Source organism: Oxyura jamaicensis, chromosome 6, assembly GCF_011077185.1.
Source record: "Oxyura jamaicensis isolate SHBP4307 breed ruddy duck chromosome 6, BPBGC_Ojam_1.0, whole genome shotgun sequence".
Taxonomy (NCBI): Eukaryota; Metazoa; Chordata; class Aves; order Anseriformes; family Anatidae; genus Oxyura; species Oxyura jamaicensis.
In genome coordinates, this window is record NC_048898.1 from 32,430,926 (window position 1) to 32,457,185 (window position 26,260).

Below are 26,260 nucleotides of genomic sequence, written 5' to 3' on the forward strand. Positions count from 1 at the left end.
GTACAGGGCACTAGGGCATTTGTTTTGCCCAGGGTTCATCCTCTTGGCCTCAAGTGTATCTGCTTGGCTACTGCCCTGCAGTTGTTTGCACCAACGCATCGTTGTTTATAGCTTGGTAGAGAGCTTCCTGAAACACATCTAGAAGCCCCTTTTGATTATTTAAGAATAAAGTAAGTGTGAAAGGTGGCAAACCCATAATAATTAAAATTCCAGCCTGTGGTGTTACAGTCAAATGTAACTGCTTACTGAAGACTTTCTGGAGACTGCAGTCTTCAGAAAATCTGAGAAGCTGTTTGGCTTCTAAGTTTTGGGTAGTGACCAAGTGTCCTATGTGAGGAATGGGGAAGTGAGATACTTGGAAGAGTGTAAAATCTGTTACACGTAGTTGTGTGTTATCTTTTATTTGAGATGATGGAAGTGTAGGCTGGGGATGAACAGTCACACACAGATGTCACGCTTCAGGTTTTTGTTGCTTTTACCTTAAAGGCTGAGTGGTTTGCAAAATGTTTTTATTTTGTAATTGGGCATTGAGGCAAGTAAGTGTGCTACAGCCTAAACAAGCTGGAATAGTTCTGTTGCACCTGGTTACCTTCTGGTTCACAGCCTGGGACAGCCTTGTGCTAGACCCGTTTCCAGGAATTAAATCAGACAAATGTTAATGACCTGTGCCTGCCACAAGCTGCATCCATCCGTCCAGACACACAACACCACGAACAGGTGAACTTAGGAGTCCTGTGTCAAATGACCTGAAGCTGCTTCTCTCCCTGTCCAACCGCATTTTTGTGGTTAATGTGTGCTAATTAAATGCTCAGCACAGCTGAAACCAAGTAGCTGTACGGCGTTTGCATGCGGGGTAGCACAAGCTGCTGAGACAGGTCTCCGGAGATGGTACAAGGCTTCTTCTGTGCTTGTGAGCTCTGTTTAGCAAGTGCCCCCTTCTCAGCAGCTTTGAGGCGTGCTCAGGGTTTTGTGAATCTGCTGTGAATCCTGTAAGCGACAGGCGTGTTACCTGGATGGCAATTGACTGTTAATGCGCCTTTAAATAGCTCCTTTAAATATTAAGGCTCTGACAGTGAAAGATCTGTTTACCCAGCCTGAAGTATTCTCCTGGCCTAGCTGTGTGTACTCAGCGGCATGAATATACAGCTTGTAAAATTAAAGAGGAGAAAAGGTGACCGAAACTATCAGATCAGGTATGAGAAACAAAATCCTGCGTGGATGGCTGCCAGGGTAGGTGTTAGCCCCTGCTCTTTATTTTATGTGGCGTTAATCTCAGTCTTCACCCTGCCGACTCGATTTATGTCACATTTGCTCTTATAAATGTTAAGAGCACCAGATATTCTCCCAGGCACTGCTTCAGCTTCCCATCTCGTGCAGATCATCGCGTAATGCTGAGGAGCGGTGGAAGGCGTAACGCAGCCATCTGTCTTGGGGAAGGCATTCGCCTGGCATTTCTACAAAGATCCACCAAATGTTAGTGGAAAAAACATTCCCCCAAAGCTGCTGAATTCTGTGGAGATTCCATTGACCTAAACAGATCAGTTCCACTCCTGAGTGGGATGTTACGATAGCTCCTTGTAACTCGTGGGATGAAAGGGATGAGCAGTCACCCTGCGGGTGCTGCTCCTTCTGGAAGGACCAAGTGACCTAGCCAACACGCAGGTAGCACCAGAGGGGTTCGATGAAGCACCAAGTGCTCGGAAACGAGTTGCCAAGCCTCAGTGCTGCATCACTTCACTGATGTTTCAAACTACAGATTGGGGTGGGGGCAATGTGAAGTAGCTTGTCTAAGTATGTGCAGAGAACAAGTGTCCAGGAACTGAGGGACCGCCTTCGTTACATTTAACGTGTTATTTTCAGTGTCGTTTGATCTCTGACCAGGTATTCGGGTACACCTTTGCAAAGGCTTGAAGCGGTCTTTGGTTAACCTTAGCCCTTGTTCTGCATCTCTTGGGTCCAGCAGTGACTTGTAGCAAGACTTTGCTGTAGTAAGGGGATGGGAGGAAGGGAGAGTGAAGGAGATGGGCCATGGAATTGTCCTCAAATCTAGATTTCTGTAATAAAACCTTGTGCAACGCTCTACCTACGTGTCTTTCCAACTCTTTGAGATTTTTCTTGATCCCCAGTTAAAGAATGGGGGGAAGGGGAAAAGGACAAATACTGGTAGCCCCCCCAGTTTCTGTTGTAGCAAAGCAAATTGATTTCTAAACTTGGGTGAAGCCTCCAAAGCCACCCCCTGCCTCAGATTTCCATTTTCCTGCTGCCCTGCCATGTCCATGGATGTTAGAGGAGAAGCAAAGCCTCTTGTTTTGCTGCAGCGCCTGCTCCTGTCTTGCTGGCAGCAGCTGTAGTACGAAAGGTTGCTATGCTACGTGTGCACTTAAGTTTGTGCACGGCTATTTTAAAGCTGTCACAAGGTAAGGCATGCTTTGGCTTAGGTCGTCTTGCAGCCGTACACACCAAGAATTGTTTATGTTCCTAGAAGAAAAGAGTTCTGGGTTTATTCTGAGCCTTATTCTGGGTTTATTGCCGCACCGCAAGCGAATCACTGGCTCTAGTGCTAAAAAGGGTAGGGGAAAAAAACGGCAATTTCTTCTAGAGCCTGTGACATGAGTGATTTTTTTTTTTACATGTGAGCAAAATAGTGTCAGCTCTTGTGTATGGAGCCTCCATACATGTGGTTGATGTGGGCTGATTTAATCCATTTATACAACGTTGCTGAGAAGCCCAATTGTCTCGGGGATGGGCCACATACTTGGATGCTGAATAATGCTTCATGCAGGACATTCCTTTAATACGAGTTCCTTGCAAGCAGATGGTAGAGTTGTTGTTCTGGTGAAAACAAAACATGTAACTGTAGCTTTTGTTTGTGATTAGAATATGATTTATATAGGTGTACGTATGTTTTTATAGGGTCTAATTTTAGCAAAATTCCAGACCACTTTTCTAACCTTAGTCTTTGTTAATCACTATGCAACAGATCATAAATCTCAGGGGAATGATAACGTGGTGCAGGTGGAATTATAATGGCTTTTCTGCCTAAACTCGGGCAGTTGTGGATCCCCTGGTCCGATCTCATGGCAACCCCATCATAACGAGCCGTTCTGAGCACTGTGACTTGGTGTGGTGTAACCAAGCCAGGAAGGCTCCTCCCGTTCTTTCTCTGTTTAGGCAGAAGCTGCGGATGAAGATGCTTCATGCAGCTCTGAGTCCTGTCCTTTGTTTGCTCCACAGGTGTGTATTTGCCTTTGTTGTGGGAACAGAGCTTCTGCTGGAAGAGTCCCATTGCTCTGGGCTACACGAGGGGCCATTTCTCCGCTCTGGTTGCCATGGAGAACGACGGGTATGGCAATCGAGGTGCTGGTGCTAACCTCAACACTGATGACGATGTCACCGTTACCTTTCTGCCCTTGGTGGACAGCGAGAGGAAACTATTGCACATTCACTTCCTTTCTGCTCAAGAGGTAAGAGCCACTCGTGCGGCTGGTAGCCTTCACAGCTGCCTCGAGGTGGTGGCCTCAGCAAGCTCTGTAGCTCCGGATGGCTTTGCAGGTCAAGTACTGTAGGGAATACAGGCTGTGCTGCTCCCTTCCCATCACCTGAGCTGTTTCTGACAGATATTTCCCCCCATCCTTGATGTTTGATAGTTCTGTAAGTTGAATGTAAATACACTGTGCAAATAAATACAAGCGTACCTTGAAAGGACCTAGAAATGAGGATTCTGACACTAATGCCAGGCTGAATGCTTTTTAACGAATGCAGCATAAGTATTGGCAGGTATTTCCAGCATGGAGCGCCTCCTTTTCCTAACGAAACAACTCGTTTCTTTAATAGCTACGGTGATGACAGGGAACCAGTTCACTGAAGTGTGTGTGGGGGGGGGGAAGGGATGGAAACACTGAGTCATCGCAAAAAGCGAGCATCTTGTAAATGAAGGAGAAAAAGGATGAACTTCAAAGTCTAGGGAGGGATATTTTTACCTTTTTAGTGATGTCCTACAGGAGGAAGTGTTCTGTGTGAAGTACCGCTAGACTCCTAAAAGCTGCTTTGTAAACAGAAGGCTCTTGTAGGACCCGTCATCCTTACGCATTGTGCCTTCTGTAAATAATCGGCTTCTCACAACTGATTCCAGTACAGGACAGCTATGTTGGAAACACCAGTTCTGAAAAAAATCAGGCTGGAGAAATAGCTGGAGCACATTATCAAAGCTTTCAAGTTGTGATTGAAAGAGCAGCGTGCGTCAGTTCCCAGTGTGGAGAACGAGCTGCTGCATCGTCATATGCCGATACTGTTAGCTTGGAAGAGCAGCTGCCTTGCTCCCCTGACCGAGGAGGTTCAGAACCTCACAGGTGGCTTCTGCGGAGCTGCTGGTAGTGTTTCAGGCCTCGTTCTCAACCTGTCTTCTCTCCCCCAAAGATAGGTAACGAGGAGCAGCAAGAAAAGCTGCTTCGGGAGTGGCTGGACTGCTGCGTGACGGAAGGAGGGGTTCTCGTTGCGATGCAGAAGAGCTCTCGGCGGCGCAACCACCCTCTCGTCACCCAGATGGTGGAGAAGTGGCTCGATCGCTACCGCCAGATCCGCCCGTGTACGTCCCTTTCCGATGGCGAGGAAGACGAGGATGACGACGATGAATGATGGTGGAATGTGGGAAGGAAGTTACCAGCACGTAGTGTCTGACCTGGAGTTAGGGTTGTGCTGTAGCTGTTCGTTGTGGAACGACCTAATTCTAGAAGAAACATGCTGCAAGGGATTTTTCTAACCAGCATGGGGAGAGTCTAGAAGCTCATCTGCTGCGTGGAGAGCACAAAATGGGCTGGACTACAGTTTGTATAAAAACAAAGAAAAAGAAACAAAACAGCTAATTTTATTATCAAGACAGGAAAAAAACACAAACACTTTTCTTTCTGATTGTAAATCTGTCTATAAATGTACCGCATGTGGTTGTGTAAGAGGTTGTGTAATAGGAAGAGTATACCAGCATCTTAATTATTGCAAAGAAATTTTTCAAATAAGGGCACTTACGAAAGCACACGTTAGGTGGATTTCTCTTCCCTCTGAGATTCTTTCCCAGTAGAACATGGGATTCTACATCACCTTCAGATACTCTGACCCAGTTCTGTGAAAGGCCCTTTGATGTGAAATCTCACTAGTGCCCAGGTCAGGTGGTGAGGTTCTTTTTGTTTGCACAAAATATCCACAGCAAGTCATAAGCAAAAACACACTCGTTATTTACTAATTCTTCAGTTACTGCTGTGCCCACGAAATAAAATGGAAACACTATGAAACAAACTGGAAGAGAAGGTAAATTGTTCATTGCGTGAAGTGATTTGTTTCCTGAAAAAGTTCTTTGGTCTTTTTTTTCCTTCCTTTAATAGTTACTAGATTCCCTGCAATATACTTCAGAATATTTATTCAGAGAAGTGACCTAAAATATATGGATTCTTTTCCCAGTGAGCAGATACGAAACCAAATTGTGTGAAATTTGCCAACTCGGACACGATCGATAATTTTGTATCGTCAAAACTTCTGTCTTGCTGTGATACAAACGATATCATTGCATCATTTACTCTTTCACCTTAAACATTGCTGCAAATGAAAAAAAAAAAACACATCTTTTTAAAGGGTTACTCCTTGGTCATCACATCTAGTGAGAATACACTCGGCAGTTCTGATTGAAAAGAAGAAACTATGCTAAAGTTGTTTGTAAAAGCACTGTTATATATTTCTCAGTATGTAAGCCTGGGAATTTCTTGCATGTTGATTGATGTGGCCATACTTAAACTTATGTAAGTTCCTAAGATTGTAAGTTCAGAGTATATTCTCCAGTAGAAATTTTATTATATTTGATAACTTTAGCCATGTAACCTGTAATGGATAAAGTTTATCTAAAAACCTCACTGAAACACTAAAGGTTAACGCCAGTTTTTACGTATGCAGTGCAATTCAGGTTTTCTTGAAAAGCACTTTGGATGGTGTGGTGGTGAAATAAGGAATTCTTGCAGTAGCTGAAATCGTTTTAATTAGAATTTGGAACGAAGCCCCATAGCACATATTTGTATGTAGTTGAGAGCTATGGAAACCCGGAGGAACTTGCTGCTTTTTTTCTTCCAAATGCTGCTTAGGTGGTGTTGAAATGTGCACAACTCCTACAGAAACTTGGTGACGACACCAAAAGTCTCGAAATAATGAAGTACTGTATTAACTTAGCAATTTGCCCATCACAGATTTCATGGAGGTTTATTATGAGATGTCTTCACGTTTTTTGGCCATTTTATCTCCTCTGATTGGTGCATGCGCAAACTTTCAGGTAAAAGAGTGCATGTTTATCTGCAATATACGTCTGGTTTACCTGAACTCAATAGGCAAGCTGCTGATACCGAAGAGGTTTTTGACAAGCATATGGTCCTGTTCCAAGTTTGCTTTCTAAACTGGTATCATTTCGTCCTTTTTTCTTAACTTGCAAGTAAATTCTGTTACTCTTTGTCTAGCCGATGACGTAAAGCTTTGCCATCAGGGGAGCTGAGCAGCGGGTAAGCTGGGATGGGATTTTACGTGGCCTGAGCAGCGTGCGTGGGCAGGTTTCCTTGCACAGCCCTGTCCCCGTGGCTCAGGGTGAAGGACATGGGTGAAGCAGCTCGCTGTGAACTCCCATCCCAGCTCGCCCAGGGCCCCGTCCCCGCACAGACCAGCATTTGAACGGACAGCGGGATAAGCTCTGACCTTCGGTAGGCTACGTCAAGGGGTGTGCGAAGCGTTACCCTCTTAGTTTTTGCAGTAATGTTCCGTTTAAGGAAGTAAAGCTTCCTTGTGACATGGGGAGAATAACTAATGTGAAAAGTACCCTGAGCCACGCTCCACAGCACGCCTTTCCTTACCTCGTATCGCTGTACGTGGGCAGCCCGCCTCGGTCCCACCGCCACGTTTCCATGGCACGTGGAAGTTCCCCCTGCAGTCAGTTACAGCTGTTTTAAAAAGCATGCACCGTGCTCTCTGATGCTTAGCTAGTTCTGGTATGAGAGGACAGTCCTGGTACTTCAGAGCTCTTGGCTTTCTTAATCATTATTGTTCTGTTCTGATGTGCTGTAAAATGGTATGTTCAGGTTAACGAGCTTCCCGGCTCCCTGCGGAACTGGTGAAGTTTCTTTTTTCAGAATCAAAGTAAATCCAAACCTCATGTACCTGTAGATTAAAGAGATGCAAACCCCGGCTTTGTGCTAGCCCAGTAGTCAGTGTATGTTAATGGGTGCTCTCCTTCGCTTACAGCCGTGAAAGTTTACAAATACCAAGAGGAATTTGCAGATGCCACCTTGCACCTTGTCGGCAAGTTCTGCTCTTTCAGCCAAGTACCTACAAAGCTCTGTTTCCCCGTGTTACTTTGCCCGTGCTGCTCACAGTAGCAGCCGCCTGCCCAGCACAGGACTTGGCTTTTCATCGCTACCTCCTTCGCACCTGGTCATTTTTCTGGTTTTATTTATGAATGCCTCAGTGAAAATCCCTGTATCTCTTTGGTTTTTAATACATTAAAATTCAGTGATACCGGGCTCTTCCAGACTCCTGCTGCATGGCTCACGGCAACTCCCACAGCCCTTCTTCACACCACTAACAAGAGAGGTTTGTGTGCAGGTGGAGACTTGATTTGCTGCTTTTCCCTTTTCCCCTCTCACCCAGCAGTGTCCCTGCACCCCCTCTTTGTTGCTGTGGCTTTATTTAGCATTTGTCACCTTCAAGCTGCTGCTTCTAAGCTACCCTGCCATCCTTCAGCAGCCTCCCTCCCTGCCTGCCCTCCTCCGGCATGAAGGCAGCCCCGTGGCTGGCAGCGGAGTACCAGGCGCAGATCTCGAGCAGCAACTCTTCATCTCCCCTTTCCTTGCCTAATAACTCCCGCCTTGAAAGCTGCAGCCTGGTTCCTCCTGTTGCTTCTGCGGGTGCTGTGGCGATGCTTCCCCCTTTCTCCTTCCCTCTGCCTTCACCTGGGCTCTCTCGCTGCTGTTTGCGCTACGTGATCCCCATCAGGGAGGGGGACAACGCGGCCGGCCGGCCCTGGGAAGCTTCCTGTAGTCTGTAACTCCCTGCACCTCTTGGCTTCTCCCCCCGCTCAGCTCGCAGCACGGCAGCAGAAGCTGCCCTGGCTTTGAGAGGAGGCTGGGTATGGACGGACCCCACCGTGCCCAGGGTTTGGAAGTCCCTTGCCTCGTGGGGCTGCAGGTCTGAGACCTGCCCCCCAGGAACATCCTTGCTCCCCTCTGCCATGCAACTGGCTGTTTGCAAGCCAAGGGAAGCACTGGAACTGCATTATTTTAAAACGATTCTAAACCCTAGCAAAAACGTTTCCTTTACGTAGTGTTTCCTAGATACGACCCCTGCCCCTAACCTGTTCCACCCTCCGCTTTCTTGGTGGTCACGGATAATCACCCGCGTGCTCTGCGAGCGGCCGCACATCTACGAGGGGCGACCTCTTTTTTAACATGTGTGAAGCTGGTAACTAGTTTTCAGCTCAATTTAAAACAAAATACAGAGTTTTATAACCGAGACCCTTCTTGGTTTCAGCTTTTTTCACAGTCCCTTTCCAGACTGGGCTCTTTGCCGGCCTGCCAAGGTGCGTGCAGGCACCCCTAAAAGACGGGGTGGGAATGGAGGACCTGGCCGCTCTTCAGCTGCTGCCACCCCGGCACGTTTCGGCTTTGTTCTCTAGCAGTTCATCAACGCCTTACAGCTCGAGTATATACAACGAGTGCGAGGTGTCGCTGCCCTTCTAGCACGATGGAAACCCTCCTGCTCTTTCCTGCTTAGCCTACAAGCGCCGTCCCACACGCCTTTACATACAACCCGCCAACACTCACTGGTACTTAGGGTAACCCTGCAGCTTGGGATCGAGGCTAAATTCAGCACGGCTTTCCCCAGCAGTGCCGTTTTAGAACCGACCCGGCCATCAGCAAACCTGAGCTGCGTTACCGCGGCGCGTCTCAGAGCCCGCCGGAGGAAGCCACGGCGGCAGCGCCCTGGGCACGGCGGGGCCGGAGCGGGGCTGAGGTCGGAGCCGGGGACGAGGCTGCGAGCACAACGGCGGGGTCGGGGTGCTTCGGGAGCTCGCCAGGCGTGCCCTGTGTCAGTGAAGTGGCAGCGAGAGCTCTTGCCTTTCAGAAATTATAGAAATTTTATCACTTTTTATTGAAAACTGCACTGAACGCTAAATGTCCACCTTTACAATAAACAAATACAGGAACGGTAACACACTAAAACAAAACAGCTGATAGCCATTGCTTCTTTTTTTCTTTTTTCTTTTCTGTTTGGGACAGCTTAAGATTTTTTGTCACAGAAACAGGAATGTACCCATACAAAGGCTCAAAATTGGCCATCTCAAAAACAAAAAGGCGATGATTCACAAAAGACTATGAATATAACATGTAACTAGTTGATACAAATCTAATAGGATTTGTTAAAATCAGTCACATCTAATAACACGTCCTGAAGTGTTCTTGTATAAAATAGCACGTGAAGAAAAGAAGACTTTTATCAATGTCTAAAAAAGTGGGTTTTGTTCATCGACAGTCTGACAAGTTACCATAAAAAGTGTTTCCTGAGACATAAGGAAATGCAACATTATTCTTGAACCCTTTCCAGCTCAAGACTTTTCCACTTGATAAAATAGCTGCAGATTTCAAACTGAGAAAATAGATTTGAGTACAAATAGTGTGTGAAACGAAATAATACTTTCTTCTTTTTTTTTTTTTTTTTTAATATTTTTGTTTTTCTTGCATCATTGCAGGGCGCAGGCGGATGCACAGCTACTTTATTCAGTGTAGGGGCAGAGAAGAGCCCGGCCGTTGGGTTTTTTTTTCGGGATTTTGGGAGGGCAGCGGCCGGGGCCGGGAGCCCTCGGTGCCCTCCCAGCCTGCAGCTCCCGGCCGGGGTGGCTGCAGCTCGGCTCGCGCCTCTCGGGAGAGCTTCGGGCGCGCGTCACCGGCCCCGGGGGACCCCGAAACGGATCTGAGCTTTTTTCTCTTCCGCTCCTGAGCCGGTATCGCTGCCTCCTGATAGGAGAGGTGACCGGGTACGAGAGTAAGGAAAGGGCTGAAGCCACATAATGGTTTCCTCTTAAATTTCTATGTTAACTCGGTAAGGATTGCTCACTGCAATTGTTTGCAAACAGGTGCAGAAGCCCTGCTCTTCCCAAGGAATCGAGGGGAAAAAAATCTAGTTTTATTCATGTGATTGATGCACAGATGAAGGAAACTTAACACACAATAACAGAAGCCGATCATTAATGTCTCACGTCCTAGTTTTCAGCGCTTCGGTACGCAGGTGACTTCTTCAGGGCTTCTCCCCAGTCTTGACTGCTATCACTTGGTCGTTAACACTGGAACATCAATGATGCATCTGTCCAAAATCAACATTACAAATTCCGTATCAAATTCGTTTTTATTTTTTCAGTTCGTGTATAACTTCTTTTCCAATGTCTCTTGGTCCCAAGTTTATTGAGGGATTTTTAAATTAGCTGCTATTGCTCGTTGGGATGTTCCCTGTTGTCCCCGTGTTTTGTGGGCTGGTTCGGCGACGGAGCTTGGGAGGGGTGCGCCACGGTGGGCAGGCTGTGAGTCACCGGGATGCCGCCGGGGATGATGCCCTCCATGGCCGCGGGAATGCCTCCCGGCGCGACGCTCACCATCCCGGGGGGATACCTGGCGGGAGGGACACAGAGAGGCAGGGTTTGTCGGGGCCCCGCGTGCTGCGGGCAGGGCCCATCGCCCAGCGAGCACGGGGAGGAAACGAGGAGCAGAAAGATCCCACCTTGCTGCTACAGCTTTTTGTTTGCTAAATTAGAAGGGACAGCTCGAAGTGAAATGAGCGCTGCTGTGGGTCAGCGTGGCCGTTGCCCATTTCACGTGCATGACCCGTCCCTTCTTCCCTGCTGGCAGCGTCTTGATCCTTCCCTTTGTGCAGAAATACTACCAGTGGTGGCGATAAACGCTGGTGCCGTCACCTACACGGCATTACCTGCGCGTGGCACTGCTGGAGGCGTGGTGCCAAAGCCCAAAGTAGGGCTCTAAGAGGGGAGGGAACAGGTTTTGTTTATGTAGATCGCTGTCCCATACCTGTAACAATCCCCAGAAGCCCTGGGATAGAGGGGAGACGAGGACGCTGACAGCACAGTCGATATTGCCACTAATTACCAGGGCATTTCAGTGCAGTCAGGCTGTCCCAAACCCGTGCTGCGTTGCTGCCCTGAGCTCCGCAGGCTTAATACTAAAACGATGCACGCGAGCTGTGATCTCACGCACTACGGCAATAACGTGGTGTGGCTTAACTGCACGAGGAGACACACATTTCTGCCGGGCAGCCGAAGGAGAAGGCACCAGCAGGTATAACAAACACCTGTGGGGGCCAGCCACGCATCCTTTTGCACAGCACTGCGGCTCTTCTGTCCTGCAAGCTGCTCACGGGCCCTAAGGGCTGCAGCCCCGATCCTACGGCGAGTGTGGCTGAGCCCACGTCCCCTGGGCCAGAGCCGGCGTCTCCCAGAAGAGCTGGATGAACTGAAATCTTAACCCCTGAGAGTGAACTTTGTTGTCTCAACTTTATTCAAAGGCTGTCTGAACACAAATGGTGCGCTCTGGGAGCACACGGATCTGAGAGCGCTTTTCCAGAAAAGCTGAGCTTGCTGCCTCTGAGCTGGGGCAACCTTTGGTACCCTGGTAGTAACTAGGCACAAATTAAACTTAACCAAACGTCCTTGACGGAAGGAGCCAGGATCGGCTCAGAAGCTAGGGCCAGAGGAGGGTGAAGCACACAAGTGTGGCTGACGCAGGTTTTGGGTTCTTTTTAAGCCCCTTCAGCGGAGGGCAGGGTGGGACAGGACACCCCAGGCAGCACCTGAGCTGAGCATCAGCGGTGACCAGGGCTGCCAGGAACCCAGCCCATCTCCTTCTGCACCCAGTTATTTGTTCTGGTTTCTGTAAACCCTTGGGCAATGGCCAATGTGCGCGGGGGGGTGGTGGCCGTCTCCCTGTACCCGTGGCACTGCTGCGCCTCCCTGCCACTGACATCTGTCGCCTCTTGTCTGTGTCCCTGTCCCTTTTTTTTGTATCACCAGGCCTTTTTCTCCAGCTCTTCCCACGAAGCTCTAGACTGGCCTTTGCGGGGCAGTTCTCTGTCAGTTGGGAAGCTGCAAAAGCAGCTTGCAGTTACATTTTTTGCTGTGTCAGTTATGTCCTGCTTGGGTCTGGGGGTCCTGGCACTTCTGCAGGGGCCATGCAGGCGGCTGCTGTCCCCCCACCAGCAGCATCAGGAAACGTGCACGGTTTTATACAACTGGGGTTGAGTGGCAAGCCCGGCGGGGCACAACTGCAGGTCCCCACCGTGAGGGGCTTCGCAGCCACCGGCTCAGGACATCCAACCGTGTTGCTCGGGGCTTTCGTGCTCCCTTTGTGGCTGGGACCCCAGACGTGGCTGGGAAGCCCTGCGCTGGGCAAGCGGGGGCCGTCCTTTTCTGCATCTTACCTGTATGTGGCACCATTGAGCTCCGGATGGATTGCTTGCTGATCTATTACTGACCACGGAGCCGTTGTGACAAAGAATTCCTTGTTGACGCAGTTCCGTAGGCTTTCTGGGATGCGCCCTGCAGTTGGGACGAAAGGTAAGCATGTGTCAGGCACGCCCTGGTTTTATCGCCCTGCAATAAGCTCCAGTTTTTCCAGTTCACTGCATTTGTTGGTGTAAAGGAGGAGAAGAGAATGCAAGGCCAGGCGTGGAGCTACGCCGTCCGGAGTAACGATGGGGACATTTTTTTAGGGCAAGAGAAATGCCCTCTTGCTGGAGTATCGTGAACATCATCTTGGGGTTGGACCCCACAGTCTGCAGCTGGGACGAGGGCAGGGCGAAGCCGTAGCTGTGCCCTCGGGCTCCTGCTTCAGGCACCCCCCGAGGCTCCCCCCGGGGCCGGGTACCTGTGATCGCGCGCCGGATTTCGGTGGCAGCAGCTTCCCTCATCTCGAGCGACGCCTGCTCGCTGTACCAGGCGGTGTGCGGGGTACAGATTAGGTTAGGAGCATCTTTCAACGGGCCTTGGGCAAAACTGTGCGCAGGGGAGGGAAAGAAAAAATTAACCAACGTTTAAAAAAGAGAATAAAAGGTGGTAAGACTGGAAAAAGGTTTGAGGATGCCCTCTGAGTGTGCCGTGGCTGCTGGGCTGGAGGGGACCCACCGGAGGGGGATGGACTTTGTGGGGTTAGCTCCCTGGGGGAGCACTTTTTATTAAAAGTTGTTCCAGAAAACACAAGGACACCACTAACACTACCCCATCCCCTGCGTGCCGTGCGAGGAGCCGCACCTCGTTATAGCCAACCCCTTCTTTGTTATCCCTGAGAAGGGAGCAGCAGCCCACAAGCGAAAACGCTTGGACCCGGGAGCAGTAAGGCTGCTCTCAGCAGCTCGTTTCTTGTTCTAAGCTCCCTGAAGCCCCCAAACATTCCCCCCTGTGCCAGCCTACAGCCCATGGGTGCTGCGAGGGGCTGCTGCTGGTGCGTGGGCACTGACCCGGCTGCACACCTGCAGCTGTGGAAGGAAAGGAAGGAAGGAAGAGAAGGCAGGAGCACCGCGAGGGCCTTACCTAAACGGTTCCGACTCGTGCACGTCGAGCGCAGCCCCTCGTATCCGTCCCTCCTTCAGGGCTTGAGTTAAGGCCTTCTCGTCCACCAGCCCCCCACGCGCCGTGTTCACCAGGAACGCGCCCTGCCGCATCTGGAGAGAGAGAGGAGGGAGTGCTTGGGTCAGCGCTTGGTCCTGCCCCGGGAGGCACCCCGGGGGCTGTACCCTCATCCCAGGCACGCTGCCCCGCAGCAAAACCCCTGTGGCTGCAATCGAGGCCCCGTTCTGGGGCACAGGGGTTTCGGTGGCATGGACAGCGCGGGCTGGTGGCAGCAAACACGACCCGAGCCCGCAGCCACCTCCGCGCCACCGAGCGGAGCGCTGCTCCCCGGGGAAGGCGCTGCGCCCCGTAAATCCCAGGGGACACGAGGTAAGCCCATGTTCTGGAGGTAGCCCACGGGCTGGGGCCACAGACACCCAGCACCGAGACGTGGTTTGTGCCTGCAGAGCAGCTCTGCTGCTTCGTTACCTGCTTAATCGTGAAGTCGTTGATAAGGTGGTGGTTGTGTTCGTTCAGGTTACAGTGCAACGAGACACAGTCGCTCTGGTAGAGCAGGTCCTGGAGCGTGTAGACTCGCTGCACTCCCAGGGACCTCTCTATGCCATCCTGCAGGTACGGGTCATAAAATATCACGTTGAAGCCAAACGCCTTGGCTCGGACTGCAACCGCCTGGGCAGTGCGACCTGTGTGCGAGGGAAAGAGACTTAATTGAACCCGCCCCAGCTGCCACTGCCCCGGTTGGGGCGCTGCAGGAAGAAATGCAACCCACTGAGGTGCTCTGGCCACCAAAGCAAGCCAAAAAATATATGAGAAGACTTTATTTATTTCTTTTTTAGGCAATGTTTGTGGGCGGTTTATCTTCCAGCCTCTTGCTGAAGGACTTACACGTGGCTAAGACAGCCGTCATGGCTTGGGAGCACAGGTTCAGTACGGCTGCGGTGCTGGGGCATGCAACCCACACATCACCACGTCGTAGTGTTTCAGGAGACCCCCAAAATGATGCTCTGGGGACAGGGACATCCCCCCAGATGCTCTGGGGACAGGGACTCCATAGCCCAGCCTGAACCGGTCCCTCACCCAGCACACCTCCAGGGGCTCAGCCGAGGTTTACGCGGCACAGCCCCTTCCCCAAAATACGACCAGAAAGCGTCCCCCCTGCGTCACGCCAATCTATGGGGGTTAACCAAACCCACCCCGGTGCTTCCGGCCACAAAAGTGCTCATTTCAGCCCCTCTTACAGCACTGAAGCACCAGCAGAGCCATCCCGCCCACCTACCGAAGCCGATGAGGCCGAGCGTCTCCCCCCGGATGCGGGCGGCGCCGGAGGCCACCTCGCGGATCTGCTCCACGCTCTGCACCCGCGTGCCCTCCCGCAGCGCCTGGTACAGCCACGTGTTGCGCCGGTAGAGGTTGAGGACGTGGCACACGGTGGAGTCGGCCGTCTCCTCCACGGCGGCCGAGGGGATGTTGCAGACGGCGATGCCTGCAGGGGGACAGAGCGCGGGGCACAGCCGTGGCTCAGGGGCAGCCCCGGACCTTTTTTTTTTTTTTTATCACATTTTAAACAAAAACCAAGCCAGCAGATCCATATCCTTGGTTAGTCTTATCCACCTGCAAAGCGAATTAAATCGTGCTGGCCCAAATCCCCCCTGTTCCACAAAAAGACTGTTCAGCCACCACGTTATTTAGGGACCAGCTCCTGCGGAGGGAGAGGAGCGCGCAGGCGTGGTGGTGCGCCGTGTCGGCGCTGCAGGGCCAGCTCCGGGTACGGCGAGGCTTTGTGGTTCAACCAGAAAGAGCCACAGCGGTCGAGTAACCACGGCTGTTCGAAGCCCGTACCCTGCCCTGACATCCCCAGGATTTATAAATGGACTGGGGAAACGTGGCCGTGGAGGCGCAGGAGCTGCGGCAAGGTTTGGGGTGCCCATCGCCACCACGGCACCGGCGGCACCAGCACAGCCTCGACCCTGATGCCAACGCTTCTGTGGCAGGACGTGATGGCTCCCGGCAAGAAGCACAGAATACACGCTCCTCGTGGCGCCGGGGCCCTTTCGGGAGGTCCCTCCCGGGGGACGGCCGCGCCAGCACGGCTCTCCCAGCCCAGCACCGCGGCCGCCCCCGGGCGCCGCGCTCCATAACGGGGCTTTTGTTCCCCCGCCACAAAAGGGGCATTTTCAGCCGCCGCCTCTCTGCTCGCCGTGGCGGGTATTAAGTTAACTGGAAATGTCTCCCCGACCGCTCCCCTGTTAGGCTCTGATCCCGTAAAGCATGAGTGTGTTCGTTTCGTGTCCTCTCATTTAAGCAGCTGAGCACACGCTTACATCCCGTCGGCTCCAGCACACGTTTTACGATGAATGTGCACCTAAGTGCTTTCCTGTCCGGGGGCCTTTGAGCCGAAACCACGAAAGAGTGGGAGATAAAGAGAGAACCACAGCAACTGGTTCAATGCTGGCGTCATGCGCCCGTTCCGGGGGTGCTTCTCCTGTCTGCCACCCCCGCAGCGGCCACCAGCGCGTGGCCAGGTGCTGCACGTCGGTACTGCTCGGCTTCGGGACCACCTTACGGAAAGCAGCTCCCACTAAACCTTAGGCTACGTCTGTGGGCAGTCATTACATTTTCTACTCTAAGCCACATCATTTGGCCACCCAGTTTGCTAAGTGTAAAAAGAAGGGCGATGCTGCAGCAGCCCGTTATTTGATTCGTTATATTTTTCGTTTCTTGATGTTCACAGCCTCGGAACGTTGTCATAATGGATAATAACAATAAGAGTTAAAAACATGAAGAAACCATTACATCGAGAAGACGCCGTTCTCCTCCCGGAGACAAGTAATTCGCTACACTGAGAACTGCTTTTTTAGGAATGACTATTTGAGACTCTCTTATCGCAATTATCCTGGTAAAATGGCTCACGTGCAGCGGCTGTTATTCTTAACTTCCCCAGAGATAACCCTTAATACGAGATACCCTAAACACTATTGAGGGACTTCTGGATAGGCTTGGGATCGGATGAGCAAAACTGGTTGGAACAGCTGCTAAGATCACAGATATAACTAGGCGCCCCCAGGCTGCTGTGTGCAGACTGCCCGAGGTCTCTGTGCCCACCGTGTGGCTGCAATTCGGTGGCCCCAGCAATGCAGCCCGCGTTTTACCAGTTTCTGGGGCATCCTTGGCAAGGTGGCACGGGGTACAGCACAGACCCAACGCGCAGTCCCTATTCCACACGAGGCCTTCCCAGCAGTAGGGGCATACCTCAGGGAACCCGATCGGATCAAGAGACTAACCTTGCTAGACAAAATTTAATGAACAGCCCTCTTTCACTTTTTCTAACGCTAAATCCATTCCCCCAGGTCAGAAGCAGCACAACCACACGGATACCAGTGAGCCCAAGGGGCCAGGGGAGCTACAGGCAGTGCAGGAGCGGAGGCCTCACGTGGGGCAGTTTTAGCACAGCACGACTCTGACAGATGCCTTCTAAAACTGCAGCATGTTGCGTACGTCACGGCCCTGTTTTCCTGTCATCACATATGCTACACGCAAAATATCGAAGCTGCACCTTTCATTTAAGGGCTGAATCCACCCCGTCAGGGGGGTCCCGCCGGTGCCTCCCTTTGGCTAGCACTCCCCCAGGGGAACCAGCGGTCCCTTGGGCTGCTGTTAAATTCTCGGGGGGACGTGGGAGGGAACTGGGGTGCAGAACCGAGACCTACCGAGCTCCCCCGCCGCTTTGATGTCAATGTTGTCGTAGCCACTGCCTATTCGAACAATGACCCGCAAGGCCTTGAACTTCTCTAGATCTTCTCGGGTCAGCGTGATGGTGTGGTACATCATGGCCCCAACGGCTTCGTTTAATACCTGGAACAAAGCAGGGAGATGTCAGGAGCCACCAGGATGCTCGGAGGGGACACGTGCAGCTCCTGGAAGCCAGTGAGCTCCAGGATCAGGACTACTGGACAGCACACTGTCCCATTTTGCCACCGACCTATTGCCTGTCTGGTGCAAGCCGACAGCTTCTCACCAGAAGGGTAGGTTTCACCCAAACCATCAGCAGTGAGCCCTGCCGTCATCGAGGCCATTCCCTTGGGATTTGGGAACGAACTGGATGGGCATCGGGACATAACGATGTCCCATCCCGACCGGCAGGCAGAGGAAAACAAGCACGTTGCTCACCCAGACGTTTTGCCAGGCTCCTACCTATCAGAAACCTCTGGAAACCCAAGACCCAAATTCTCCAAGAGTTGCCCATCGATCTGCCTGCTGACCAACTCGAGGTGCAGCCTTGCACGTTTTCTCCTCGCGAGGCTCAGGGGCAGGGCGAGGAGCGTGCCCGGCCCCCTCCGCCCGCCCCGGCCGCCTCGCGTTACCTTCTCGTGGATCTCCTGAGTTGATTGTGCGTCACAGAATGCAACGGTGGCCAGGTCCTTCAGGATGGGCATCTCCACCGTGCAGTCCCTGCCGTCCAGCAGTGCCACCAGGGGCCGGGGGTGCATGGGGCCGTTCATGATCTGAGGGCGGATACCTGCAAGCAGAAGGAGCGCCGCTTTCACACCGACGGCAACGGGAGCGGCTCTCGGGCGGCCGCTGCCCTGCCCGGGTGCTGCTGTGTTACTTGGAGAGCCTGCGGCACGTCGCCGCACCACGTGCTGGGGGACGACAGCAATGCAATGCAAAGGTCAGCGCAAGATTTCTCTCGGGGAGAACGGTTCTGGCTTTGCCCCGGACAGAGGGAAAGCCCAGCGAGGTTCGCTCCCAGGACGAGCCCCTTTCTGCTGCTTCAGGGCGGCTGCTTCAATGGTTTTGCTCCTCCGGCACCAGCACTTTGTTCCACAGCCATGCTGGCACCTGATCCTTCTCTTTTATAAGGACTTTGCCATGTTGACCAGCTCAGGGAGACAAGCCTGACCAGACTCCCACTGAGCAAAATGGCAGGATTACCGGGAAAGCACAGAAAGAGCAGGACACCGACGGCCCCGTCAGCATGCAGCCATCTCTTCTGTCATATCACCAAACACCAAAAGGCGGTGTGGGAACGGCAAAGCTCGGCTGCCTCTGTGCGCTCCAGCCAGCTCTGTCCCTGCCTCCCGTGGGATGCTCGGGGACGTGCAGCCGGAGCCACACACGCGGGGACAAACCCCGTGCAGACCCCGCTGCGCTGGGAAGCGCACTTGTGCCACGCTTACCAAGCCTCCCCGTGGGCTGTTTCCTCGAGCAAATGTGTATTCAGGTGTCTGCTCAGCTGTGCTGCTTTTTTTTTCCCCCTCATTTTACAATTGCACGCTCTCCAAGTCGAGGCTGGGAACCAAATGGTAATCACCAAGGGCTGCAGGAAGCCCCGTGGTTGTATCCTATTAACTGCTCAGCCGGGGATTAACAAGTTCATTTTTGGACGAGTCACTTTGACATTTTTGGGCCTCCATTTACCGCTCAGGAAGGCCATTTTTTTACATTAGGATTGTAGGAACAGCTCAGCTACCTTGCTCTGACGCCCACAGTTTTGGGGAAAAGCAGTAGTCTGGGGGAGCAACTGCTTTGGGCAGAAGGGGTTTTATTTCTGCAGCCACAGAGTGAGCAGACCTGGTCTCAAGGGCTTGAGACCGAACCTCCAAAAACCCTCCCTAGCAGCACCACCCTCCTTAGCAAAACGCACACAAACTTTGCAGACTACTGGCAAAAACCTCTCTTCTTGCAAGCATAAGAGGAAACGCCCGTGTTGTACCTCGGCGTGCTGTCCTTTTCTCGCAGGCATAACAGAAGCAAGAAACGACTTGAGAACATCTGGATGAGGTCGCTCTCCCTGCCGTGCCACATCACGGGAGTCACTATTTACTCCCTATTGCAGTAAAATCGTTCATGGTGGTTGTCTGGACAAGCAGCGGGCCGTTCTCCCTCCCTTCCCACCGGGAGGGAACCCAGCGGGATTGTTTTCCCTACAGACAGCCTCGCTGTTCCGTTCGGAACGGGAGGTCCGTAATTAGCTAACGCGGGTTTCTGGTCCGGGGCTGGGGTTTCTGGGGAGGGTCGAACGTTTCACAGGGAGCACCGCAGAACGAATGCTATTGTCTGCGGCGCTATGTGGGGCTGTTTGACTGAGGCAGGCCGAGGCCGAGAGCGGGAGGCTCCTCTGGGGATGCTGCCGGGGGTTTGGGGCGCTCAGCTCCCCGCTGAGCACCGCAGCCTCCTGCCGAGCGCCGGCACAGCTCCACGTGCCCGGGGCATGACAGCGAGGGAAGGGAACTGATGAGAGCAGCACAGTGCTGCCGCTTTTTATTATTGTTTTATTTTTAAAGCGTGCCTTTTTGTCCAGACTGCTGCCGGGCGGAGCGTCAGCAAGACGAAGGGGCGAAGCAAAGCCTCCAGAGCGTGCCAGCACCAAGAGCATCGCCCCGGGGCCACGTGGGGTGGGAAGGAGCCACGGTCACTGCGAGGGGAAAAACAACCCCGTGGGAACAGGCGGGTTCAGAGGGGTGGGTTTCACGGCCTTGCGTTCCTGTTGGACTGAACCCGGTGTAAGAATAAAGAGCAAACCCATCCGGCAGACCCAGGGGAAGATTTCCAGCGTCATGCATGAACGTTTTTGGACCGGGTCCTTCTCTCCGCCCTCCCTAGCGAGATCTCCATCAGCACGTCCTGGAAGCAATACGTTATGTTTGCACGCCTTTCAGCCAGATGGAAGTGCAACTGTGTCAGTAGGCAGGGTACAGCGCCGAGATGGTTTGGGTAGCTGCGAGAAGCTTGCCAGGAGCAGATAAGCAAGAATAAAAACATGTCCGAATCGCAGAGGGCTTACACAACCCTAAGCGAAGCACTGTGCCCGGGTAGATCGTTTTCTCTGTCTCACCAGGAGGTGAATTATAACACTGACTTCGACACCTACTGAAGGAAATGATCTCCAAGACGTGGAGCATCACCTATCCGCGTCACGCTGCGACTACTCAGAAAAAAGGGACAACACCATGCTCTGGCGAGGTGCTGGGGTGCTGTCAGCCCCCCAGATAAGGGGTTTGTTCTGCAGCCATTCCATGAGCTCCTTTGGAAGTCGAACGGCACACACAGGTTTTATTTTTTGAAGCGGCAGCTGTGCCTTGGCTGGGGATTAGGGCGGGCGGGCACGCCGCGGGTCCCTCGCTCCTCTTCCTCACCGGAGCCACTTGCTCCAGCTCGGCGGGGAAAGTTTGGAAGCGAATCGATGCGAGATGGAGCGCATCACGCACGGCAATTACGCTTTAATTAAGACCTTTGACAGGTTTGCAGCCTGGATCCCCGAATGCCCAGCCCTACCCGCAGCCTTCTCCCTCCTGTGTGCGCGGCGCAGCCAGCCTCAGCCAGGCTGACAAAGCCATGAAACTTGCCCGCTGCTCCTCCCGTTCACGCTTGCACAGCCCGGTCGTTCCGCCCGCGCCCGCTTCATTAACAACGAGGTATGCCTGGACCAGAAAGTAATTAAGCAGCCGGTCGCTCCCACCCGACCTCCTCGCCATACGGCGCCGGGGCCGTTAACCCTTCCGGAGCCCGTCCGTGGGGCTGCTCAGCCCCTCCTGGCCCCGGCTGGGCTGGGACACGAGCCGTGTCCCCCCAAATTCGGCCGCTTCCCCGCCACCCCTCGTTGCCCGTCAAGCCCGAGGTCGCCGCGAAGTTGCCGCGAGGGCTGTTCGCTACGCGTTTTTCCAGCGTTTTCGGCTCCCCGTGGACTCTCGCCAGCGTTTCGGCGGAGAGCTTTTTAAGGGAGAGGGAGAGGAGGAAGGGTTTATGGAAAAATAAAAAAAAAAATAAATAAATAAAAAAGAAGGGAAGAAGAAGAAGAAAGCTTTTGCAGTCACACTGAGAACTCAAACTCCACCCCGGCTCGCAGGCAGCGCCGCTTGTTGCACGCAGCCCGGCGTATAAAGTGCTTTTGTTTCATTTTTAATACACAAAGCCTGCTTGTCCTCTCCTGCCGCTCCTCCCCTTTGCCACCCACTTGTATCCGATTCCAATGGCACCCCTGCCAGCAGAATTAGGGAGTGCTCCCTGCTAAATGGCAGCCTTTGTGTGACCGCAAGCCGGCTGGTACTATCTCACAGAAACAAAAGCAGAAGCCATTTGCCTAATTCTTATTAATCTCAGTTGCCTACGCCACGCAGCATTAAGGAAAAGGGAAAAAAAAAAAGAAAATCGAGCGTTAAACACGTTCACTTGCAGTATATAAAAGTGCATCGAGAAGCGATCCCGACAATCGACCGAACCGCTCGTTCACAACGAAGTAGCTACAGTTTTACAGTCAGCTACACACTTTATTAACCAAACAGAAAAGAAACAGGAAATTTCCCCTTGCCTGGAAAATGTTGCCTCCACATTCTTCTTCTTATTAAAAACCACACATGGTAGTGGAGGAGGAGGGAGGGAGGAGGAGGGGGGGGACCCACACACGAGAAAATACTACCACTTTTCAGCGCGTCGACTCTCCTTGCTGTCTACGAGGGGGTATCTTCAAACAGGCGGTCCCACGGCCCACAGCTGCAACATCTCAAGACAAATGTCTCTTTGAACACGGAGGGAAAAGAAAAGGCTTTTGTCCTGAGCCGCAGAAGAATGGTCTGAAATTGCTAGAGGAGTTACAGTCACCTCTGTGCGGCTCCCAACTCTTCAGAGCACTCCCTCCAGACTTTGCCGAAGCTTTTAACTAATCATAGTTCTTTCCCAGCCCTTGAATAAAATCATGTGAGTGCCAGCCAAAAAATCTTATGCTATGCACACTAAAGGGTTTGTGTATGTCACAGTTTCTTTTTCCCCCTTCCACTCCCCTCCTCCTATTGACTTGCACATACGTCTTTTTTTTTTTTCCTAGTTGTCTCGAATGGATTTAATCTGTGCCATGCTGCGTTTTATGTTTGTTTGGGTTTTATTTTTTTAAAAAAAAAAACAACTTAAAAATGAAACATGCCTTTCCACGCTGAGTGCACTGAACGAGGTTCCGGGAACAGGCTGATAGCCTTCAGCAGCAGCAGGAAAAGGAGCACAAAGCGCGGGGGGAGGCGAGCCCGCGGGGATCTCGCTCAGCGCCCACGAGCCAAGGGCCAAATCCTTTCGTCCCGCGTGCATCAAGGGGTTGGTGTGTGTCATTCACGGAGTGGAAGGGCATTAACGGAGGGATCCAGGCGGCCCTTGTGGGAGCTACCTCGGATCCTGGAAACCCATTTTCAGGCACGGGAGCCAAACCCAAACCAGATAACTGCTGGTGCATTGATGGCACCGGCTGACGCGTTTCACCTTGGACACACACAGTACATAGGGAAATACACCAGCAAGGAGATCCACCTGTTCCCAAGTGCATTTTTTCCACCCAAATCCACGGAAACCCTCCTGAAGATCCCACCAGCATCACCCCTGCTCGCCCCGCAGCCCCGGCTCCGTGCATCGGCCTCCACAAGCTGAGTCCTGAAACGGGAGGCTGGGTCGGCAGCAGGAGCAGAGCTTCACAAAGAAAGGATGCTCTTTCCTTCGCTGAACTTCTCAGTTAGCTAATAAATGCTTCTCATCACAAACGCACGTGCGAAAATGAAGCAAGACACAGTCTTTATCTCGCAGTCAGGGGAAAAGAGATATTTACTGCTATTCCCAATGCAAGTACTCTGGAGGCACTTGGTGCTCTGCAGGCAGAAGCACAAGAACACGCAGCCGGTACAGAAAGTGACATCAAATAGCTTTTTTATAAATAATTCTGGGCTGGGTTTTTAGGCTCCTTTCAGGGAAATGTGAGGGGCAGGGTCCTCACAGGGACCAACTCGTCCCTGGCGCGGGGCAGGGCCTGTGCCAGCCCCTGGGCCCCGACCACGGGTTTCCTGCAGGCAGCGCCCACACGCTGGCTTTTCGCCAGCCCCCTCTTCAGACAGCTCCCGGGGCTTCCCTTAAGAATGTCTTTTTAAAAATCCGTAGGAAATTCCCACATAAAACGACACCCTCACTGGCTGACACGAGCACCGTGCCTACAAGCCACATCCCAAGCACAGACGCAACCGTGACTAAACGCTCGGTTGGGATACGGGGAGTACATCTGTGGGGCATTTCACTGCTTTTACAGCCTGAATTCCCGTAGGTACGCCTGCCACAGGCATCTACACCTCGTTAGTTCCTTATGTTTCCGAAGGGTGACGTTCACCTCAGGGATGTGTGTCCCAGCCAGCCGGCCTTACACAGGAGGGCCGACATCCTGCACCAGCTCCCCTTTGGGTCCCTCCCTCCCCTCTTTCTCCTTTTGTCTTTCCCTTTTTATCCAAACGGAAACAAACTACCTCATTAAAAAATAAACAGTTCCAGGAAATGGACAGCTTTCAGAAAAAAAAAACAAAACAGAGGAGAATGATGCTGACACTTTCCACTAGGTTTCTCCCTGGGTCCAAACTTGTCCCAATAAAATGTGGGTTTCTTCATGAAGGCACAGGGACAGGGGCAGACGGCGCTGCTGCCCCAGCCTGGCCTCTGACACTGCAAAACTCCAAAAACTGGAGCAGCCGCTCGTTGGATGAATCACGCCAGATCTTATTTCTTCTCTGTGTGCAGAGAAAGAGAGAGGGACGTGAAACACCTCCGCTCCCAGTCCCCCCAAAACCTCGGGGCAGCCCATCTGCCTGTCTGCAGCACGATTTGGTGTCTGCATTTTTAAAAAAGGACCGTACCTTCAGCGAGCACCGTGGCACAGAAAATCACCCAGCCTGTCCGTTCTGGGGGAAAGACGGCGGTTCAAGTTATATCATCACAAAGAGAGAGACAAAACCAAACTGACAGCGTACCGGCACCGCGGGATGCACGCTCGGTGTTACCTCCTAGACAGAAAACTGGCAGCGGGATGGGTTAGGCTGGGAATTTCCCCCCAACAAAAAAATGTCATCGATAAGAGCAAGCCCTTGGATCCAGCTTTTGGGAAGGGAAGGGCTCGGTCTGGCTAGCTGTCCATGTGCCATGTGCACCTTTAAACCTGTGTTTGCACACCGATAGCGAGTGGGAAACAAAGCCAGTGCCACGTTGTGATATACTTGTAGGAACTAAATTATGCTGGCATTCACCACTGATATTACTCCTTGTAGTTGTGCTGGACAGAAAGCACTACGAGTCTGTTAACAGAGATATACACAAGGCTTTCTATGCGCTGCTCAGTTTAGCTGCCTGCGTCTTTGAGATCTGCTGGAGGTTTCCTACAGAGGTGGTGTTAGGGGAGGCTCTGTGCTGGGGACAGACTGAACGAGACAGAGGCTGGTGTTTGTTGGCTTACGGCTTTCTTGGTATGGTGATAGGCACATGCACAGGCGAGCGAATCGGCGAGGCAGGACTGCTTTGCTGGGGCAGGAGCCTGAATGCGAACGTGAAACAACATTAACCAAAAACCGATGCATTGACTCAGGTCATTTGCAGCAAAAAGGGAAAACAACCCCGCTAGGATCTAGCCCAGGCTTTAATTAATGCTCTTTTTGGGAGAGCAACATGAGGGCCTTTAGTGAGGCCCCGGCTTGATGGTGAGAGCCTCCCCAGAGCATCCTTCGGCTGAGCACCAAGTGCCAAGAAGGGCTGGCAGCAGCCTCGGCTCCCTGTGCAAAGGCCGCAGATGGGCTGAGGTCTGCGGCAGGGCTGGGACCACCCGGGGAGCACCCAGAGCCCTGGCCTGGGGCTGAGGGCTGGTTTCAATCCGTAACTCCATCTGGATGTCTCAGCCAAGGGAGGAAGGAGGAGTCCTCGTGAGGAAAGGGGCTCGTCCAGCATTCCCCTTCGGTAGGGGCCTGGCTGAACCTGCTCGCAGCCGGCCCCAACAGCCTTCTGCAGGGCTGCTGACAGCACCCGCTCTGCCCCTGCTGCGGGGGCCACAGGCAGCTTCGGGAGGTCTTTACTTCCAAGGAGGACTGCACATGGCTCCTGGGAGAAGCGAAGCGATGCCGTATGGGCTGTGGATTAGCGGGTGCTGTGCTCCCCTGGGCCCTGAAGGATGCTCTGGGCACCCCGCTGGGATCCCTCCTGCCGACGAGTGAGGCTGGCTGGCTCCCAAAGGAGAGGGGCTGCGGGCTCACTTCAAAACCCCTGGGTCTTGCCAAGGCCTCGTCCTCCGCAAGGCCTTATTAAAATAGCTCCTGGGCCTTTGCCAGGCGCGCAAGCCAAGCCCGAACCGTCTGTTCGGCGACCCTGCTGCAAGGTCATCCCTTCTGGAGCCCAAAAACTGTCACCGTGTGACCTACGCATGAGGAATCCTTCCGCCAAGCGTGCTGCACGCTCTGCAACTTTCTCCCCTTCCACCACTGCTCCTGGCCACGTCTCTGCTCTCCCATCCCCATTTCTTGCTTTGCTGTTGTTTTTTTTTTTGTTGTTCCTTTCCCCATCCCACTTTGTGCTCCCTCCCTGCCCCGCAGCCCCGGTGCTCTCCCGTCTCTCCTTGAAGAATTCGAGAACAATTCTGCTCAGTGCAAAAAGGGGATGGCAAAATGCAAATGCATGAAGCAGGGAGTAACTCTGAAAGGTCCTGGGAGGTGCTGACTGCCTGCAAATCCCACTAATTTCCCGAAGATAAACACACTCACTTCCTCGCAACTCTGGATCGTAACTAAATGAGGAAAAAAACTAAATACCAGCATTCAAAAGGACTTAACTACAACCTACATG

The 26,260-nt window shown here is 52.5% G+C and overlaps 2 protein-coding genes across 6 annotated transcripts in view; one reads left to right on the forward strand and one right to left on the reverse strand.

Annotated features, from left to right (window-relative positions):
- ZRANB1 (zinc finger RANBP2-type containing 1) overlaps positions 1–6,333 on the forward strand; it is a 37,414-nt gene extending 31,081 nt beyond the window's left edge. The window contains exons 10-11 of the mRNA XM_035329282.1: positions 3,235–3,464; positions 4,417–6,333. Coding sequence (XP_035185173.1) covers positions 3,235–3,464; positions 4,417–4,635 — 449 coding nt within the window. The 3' untranslated portion in view covers positions 4,636–6,333. The remainder of the gene's footprint in view (positions 1–3,234; positions 3,465–4,416) is intronic.
- A 4,079-nt stretch (positions 6,334–10,412) lies between these two features.
- Positions 10,413–26,260, reverse strand: part of CTBP2 (C-terminal binding protein 2) — a 51,226-nt gene continuing 35,378 nt past the window's right edge. For 3 of the 5 annotated variants that reach the window (XM_035329283.1, XM_035329287.1, XM_035329285.1), the window contains exons 2-9: positions 18,007–18,161; positions 17,353–17,497; positions 14,922–15,128; positions 14,114–14,328; positions 13,607–13,737; positions 12,945–13,072; positions 12,499–12,616; positions 10,413–10,679 (exon numbers count right to left, since the gene is read on the reverse strand). In XM_035329283.1, coding sequence (XP_035185174.1) covers positions 10,499–10,679; positions 12,499–12,616; positions 12,945–13,072; positions 13,607–13,737; positions 14,114–14,328; positions 14,922–15,128; positions 17,353–17,497; positions 18,007–18,161 — 1,280 coding nt within the window. In that variant the 3' untranslated portion in view covers positions 10,413–10,498. Of the gene's footprint in view, positions 10,680–12,498; positions 12,617–12,944; positions 13,073–13,606; positions 13,738–14,113; positions 14,329–14,921; positions 15,129–17,352; positions 17,498–18,006; positions 18,162–21,953; positions 22,499–26,260 lie in introns of those variants that run through there. The other 2 variants (XM_035329284.1, XM_035329286.1) reach the window with 2 other exon arrangements.